Here is a 5,627-nt window from a genome sequence, read left to right as displayed (position 1 = left end):
CATCTCTTTCTCTCAATTTTTGTTGATACGTATGCTTGCTCATATAACTTCTAGAAGCTTTCTTTCCAATTCAAATCTGTTGCACTATTCCTTTCTTTCCTGTCTGCAGCTGCCGTTTTGCCAGTTGTTAAACCACACATTTTATTTCATTTTATTGGTGTCACCATGTTATGTTCTTTTGTGAAAAATCTGAGATTACATTTATTATTTTTTAGTTTGTATTTTAGTTATTAATTTAATTTTTTTAATTTAATAATTTAACAATATACTCATACTTTTAAATATTAATCACTAATTAATAACAAAGAACAATAAATTTTGATGAATTTGTAATATTCTTTTCTTTTTATTTCTCATATATCAAGATTATATACTCAAATTGACTCCGAAGTCCATGTTACCATGATAAAACGTTATCTATATCTATCTATTATTATACTACTAGCTAGGTTTCAAAAAGAAGACAATGTCTTAGGATTCTTAATTAAATTCTTGGCTGAGTACTATATATGATATATTAATAGTTTTGATTCCTACTAGAGTACTTTTACTACATAGGCTTATTTAATAGAAAATTGGAGGACTATGAACTAGTAATACATCAAAAAAAAGACAAAAAAATGTAGCGTAAGCCTTCAATTGATATTTGGCTATAGGCCTTGATGAGATCAATAATTTTTTAGAACTCTGTGAGTGGAGATTGAAAATAATAACTTAGTAATTTATTAGATGTTATAGATTTTTTCGAATTTGATATTTAGCTTGTTGAAAGGTGAAATAGTATTTAGATACACCAAGCTCATTTGAAAAAAAAAATATTTCATGCTTCATTAATTTGGACTTTTTTCATTTTTCAATTAAAATCTGCTGAGAAAATTTGAAACATATCTAATATAAGAAATTTAAAGTTTTCAATTTTTTATAAATAACTTTTTTTCTATTTTCCTCTCCTATACCTAGCATGATGTTTTAGGAGAGCTGGATTTTTTCATAACCTGTTAGGTACAATTCAATATTGCAAATTTCATATGTGGGAATTGATTAAGGAAAATTATGTGCTAAATTTGTAGATAGAATGAGAAAATCTAGATGATTAAATTGTGAATATAAAAGACAGAAATACTCAGTTTTAACTTATTTTGATAACTTCATGTAATGAAACTCTTCTTGAAAGCTCCATAGAATACCCTGCCATCTATATATACGAGTCAGTGTCATAATCACTCACAGTTATTATTATTAGTGGTATGAATCATATTATCATGTACTACTAATTAATAACAAATCATTAGTTACATGCTTAAGATGCATTCTTTTTTATTTGATTAATACGCATATTGTAACATAATAATAACGACCCTTGAATTTTTATTTATCCTGGAAGGCATAAGTTGTAATGTTTGTTTCGCTGTGTCAGTTTTGTATTCAAATTGAGTTCATCATGTCTTAATTGAAGTTAAAATAAAGGGAAACATTCTTGTTTTTGATAATTGAGTTTTTTTTGTTGCATGTTGTTATTCAAAATAAAAGTTTTCATTTGCTGATACTTATACTAAACTATTTTAATCTTTTTTTTATTTGAAAATTGTTCTTGTAGTATCTGAATAGTTGATTTGGCATATTTGTTGCTCCTATTTCACGGATACATTCGGTTCTAATCCAATTTATTCTGTCGAATTCTTTTACAAGGTAATTTTCTGACTCAATAAAGTAGTTACATGTTCTTTATTCTGAATTAAATAGTTATAATTTTTTTTGGTGATTAAAATAGTTATAATTGTTAAAATTCTATGTATCTCATTTTTTGGAATTTAATTTTTGAAATACATATCCTCCCTTCTAGGTTCCAGTGATTTTTTTTGTTTTTTTAGTTTTCGGTTTATTTAATTGATTGACATGATGAAACTTCAAACATATTTCTGAACAGCTAAAACTTAAACATAAAAAACACGTAATAACATTTCCATGTAAACCAAATTTATAAAATATAACTCTTTTTAGAGTTTCTTACTAACATAAAAATAAATGATTAACTGTATAAATAAATATTTTAAAATACTTTAGAATGGTATTCTTCGAGTCTTGAAGGGTTTAATATATCCAATAATTAAATTAGAACTTAACTTTTTATAGTTAGAATGGTTGACATAAAAACTTATAATATTTATTGAATATATTTTTGATAAAAATTTAATTAAAAAACTAACCAAGTATAAACTAAAACGAAATTAATTACATATAAAATAATTATTCAAGTCCTTAAAGGTGATATGAAAAAATATTTACTTATAATTTAATTTAAAAGATTAAAACTTAAAAAGTTGTAAGTTGTAAAAAATCTCTATTAGTCTGCACCAATAAAACACCACCAATACTTAAAAGTATAATAAAATATTTTTGTGTAAAAAAATTAAAGAAAATCAACGAGACATAAAATAGCATTCAAAAATAAATTACTGATTATACTGATTATGATAACGAGTTTTAATGTATTAATTACTGTACCAAAATAAATTAATTATTTCTTTTCAATGTTACAACTTAGTTTACTTTTTGGTTGCATAAATTAGTTACAAATGGATAGAACTTGGATTGAAAAACCTCGAACAACAAAAGAATACCAAGACGGCATAAATGAATTCCTTGATTTTGCTTTTGCGAGAGCGGCCATTTCGGATAGAATATGTTGTCCATGTCCACGGTGTGCGTTTGGAAAATGGCATAAAAGGGACACAGTTCAGGATCACTTGCTCTTAAAGCCGTTTCCCAAGAACTATCTTGTTTGGAATCGTCATGGTGAGATACAACCTGCTGAGCCAAGTAGTATAGAAGTGCAAGCGACACCATATCAAGAGAATCCATTAAACACATTAATCAATGATGTATTCGGCCACCATGGGGATGAAGGTATAACGGGAGTGAATGATGCAGTTATAGACAATGGAGGTGAAGACATCGCAGATGAAAGATTACATGAAGCCTCTTTTGATGATGGTAGCGAGTTCAATGAATTTGTAAGAGACGGAAATGAAAAGTTGCATGAGGGCAGTAAATGCACAAAGTTGGAGTTTATAATCAAATTGTATCACATAAAGATTTTGTGTAGAATAAGTGATAAGGCCATGACTATGATATTGAATTTGTTGAGAGATACATTTGATGGAATACAGTTGCCTTCTAGTTTTTATTTGGCCAAGCAAGTAATTTGCAAACTTGGCCTGGAATATACTAAGATAGATGCTTGCCCAAACGATTGTATGTTATATCTAGATGACAATCCAGATAACGTACAAGACACATGCAAGTATTGCGGTATATCTAGATGGAGCCCTAAGAAAAAAAAGAAAAAGCAAGCTGCAAAAGTTTTGCGATACTTTCCATTGAAGCCAAGGTTGAAAAGATTATATATGTGTAGCAAGACGGCTGAACACATGCAATGGCATAATTCTGCACCTGCAAGAGATGGATTACTGAGACATCCAAGGGACGGCCAAGCGTGGAAGGATTTTAATGCGACGCACACTTTGTTTGCCGAAGAGCCACGAAATGTTCGCTTAGGTCTTGCAATTGATGGTTTTAATCCCTTTGGAGCCTTGAGTTCTACCAATAACGTTTGGCCTGTGTTCCTGATTCCATACAATCTTTCGCCTTGGATGTGTATGAATCACACTTCTTTCATCTTATCAATGATTATTCCAGGAAAGAAGTCTCTGGGAAATAAGATAAATATGTACTTGCAGCCCCTTATAGATGAATTGAAAGATTTGTGGAACGATGGTGTGGAGACCTTTGACTCATCATCTGAAAACACATTTAGAACATAGTACACAATTCATCTACGGATAGCTCACCACCTAATCATGATTCCATAATGCAAGGCGATCCGGATAGTACTACGGATCACTCACTTCCTAACCAAGGATCCCAAGAACATTCTAGGCACTTTGGTGGACGTCAATCTTCTGAATATTGGACAGTGGAGACAATAGGTATGGTGCACAATAAATTTGTTGTCTCATGCTAAGTTTCTAGATAATTGCTTTCTAAATAAATGCAAATGATTATATTTTAATCTTTATATGTTATTTTTTTATGCAATTTCTGGTATGAAAGTAGAGAAGTGATCAAATGATTTCTGAATATACAGTATGCCAATATGTATAGATCTAATGCTTTTCATTCATGTAAGTTTAAATTATATATAGCATTTTTTAGTTTGTTGGAATACACATGTTTTCAATATTTAAAACTGAATCTTTTATAGAGGTAGTTTAATCAATAGTGTTTTAAAATAATCAAGTTTATTCCATTATACTCTTCCGTTTTAAAATAAGTCAAGTTTTAAAAAGGATAGTTATTTTAAAATAGAGAAAAAAATAAGTATTTGAGTTGTATACTTATTCGGCAGGTTTAAATAAATTTTTTGAATCAATAAACTTGGTTTATTTTTAAAGTTTTCTTACAACAAAAGAAACAAGGAAAGGGCGAATTTCTACAATACAGATGGATTTCGTTTAAAAAAGTATTAAGTCGTTTTATATATTTTCTTTTTATATATCATTTTACAATTTTAATTATTGGGAAAAAAGAATTTAATAGAAGGATTTGTCTTTTAATATTAATTACTCAATTATGGTTTCTGTAATGCGTTTAAAATTTCTTTAATATTCTCTTAACAGACAGATTCGTTACACGTATCACATCCCACATAATAAAATAATAACATAAGATACATAGTTCCAATCATTCATTGTTCTATATTGCTATGATTGAATGATGCTAAAGTTTATTTAGTTGGAGCCATATGTTAAAAATTTCAATGGTCTGAAAATTTAGCCCAAAATATTTCTTAAATTTTTTACCCAACTCCCGAGTCAGAAAATAAAAATATGAAATAGTACTACTCCTATATTATTACTAGACAATAAGGTTATATGCATATGTATTGTTCAACGTTTTGTGAAATCTCATTATGTACCATTCGGACTTTTAAAATGGGAACATGGCAATGTGTGAATTGCTCTCTCTATCTCTCTTAATTAATTGGATGTCCAGTTAATTACTTTATGATTTGAGTAATATAATGATCATATCCAATAATTAAGGTGGCCAAATTGCATTCTTAATTAATTAATATCTCAATCCAACTTGGCCATTGGTAAGTGTGACGAAACTAATTACATTTCATATTTCACTGCTTAATATTTTATGTTTTTCAGTCCCAACTATATATATGAACAAATCTAAAAATTGGAATATAATATATACCACTTCTCCAAGTTTCTCATTTTCTAAATTCAAATAAAAAATATTTATTAGGTTACAGTCTTTGACAAATTATATGTTATTCCTGTATATATATATGTATATACATACTGGTGTGTCATATATAAAGTTACTTAAAATTGCTCATATGTCAATATTACCTATGATTCACGAGAGAAGACAAGGAGTAATAAGTATTCCTAGATTACTTTGATTAAGCTTATTCCCCAACATAGGAAACATTTTCTACTTATTCATACATATAATTAATTTTATATACAAAGAGTTTATTTTTAAAATTTTAATTTAGTTCAAAAATTAATTTAGTTTAAATTTTTAAAACTTACATAGGAAATATCTGT

The 5,627-nt window shown here is 28.1% G+C and overlaps 1 protein-coding gene across 1 annotated transcript; it reads left to right on the top strand.

Moving 5' to 3' along the window:
* Positions 1 to 2,576: 2,576 nt before the first annotated feature.
* On the top strand, positions 2,577 to 3,824 carry LOC112717797 (uncharacterized). The gene has a single exon (XM_025769736.1). It carries the CDS (start codon positions 2,577 to 2,579, stop codon positions 3,822 to 3,824), a length of 1,248 nt encoding a protein of 415 aa, XP_025625521.1.
* Positions 3,825 to 5,627: the final 1,803 nt, after the last annotated feature.

Source organism: Arachis hypogaea, chromosome 10 (assembly GCF_003086295.3).
Source record: "Arachis hypogaea cultivar Tifrunner chromosome 10, arahy.Tifrunner.gnm2.J5K5, whole genome shotgun sequence".
NCBI lineage: Eukaryota > Viridiplantae > Streptophyta > Magnoliopsida > Fabales > Fabaceae > Arachis > Arachis hypogaea.
This window is presented reverse-complemented; position numbering and strand designations above follow the sequence as displayed.

Excerpts from the sequence above, each read along its gene's own strand:
- LOC112717797 (XM_025769736.1), top strand. The coding sequence starts at position 2,577 with ATGGATAGAACTTGGATTGAAAAACCTCGAACAACAAAAGAATACCAA.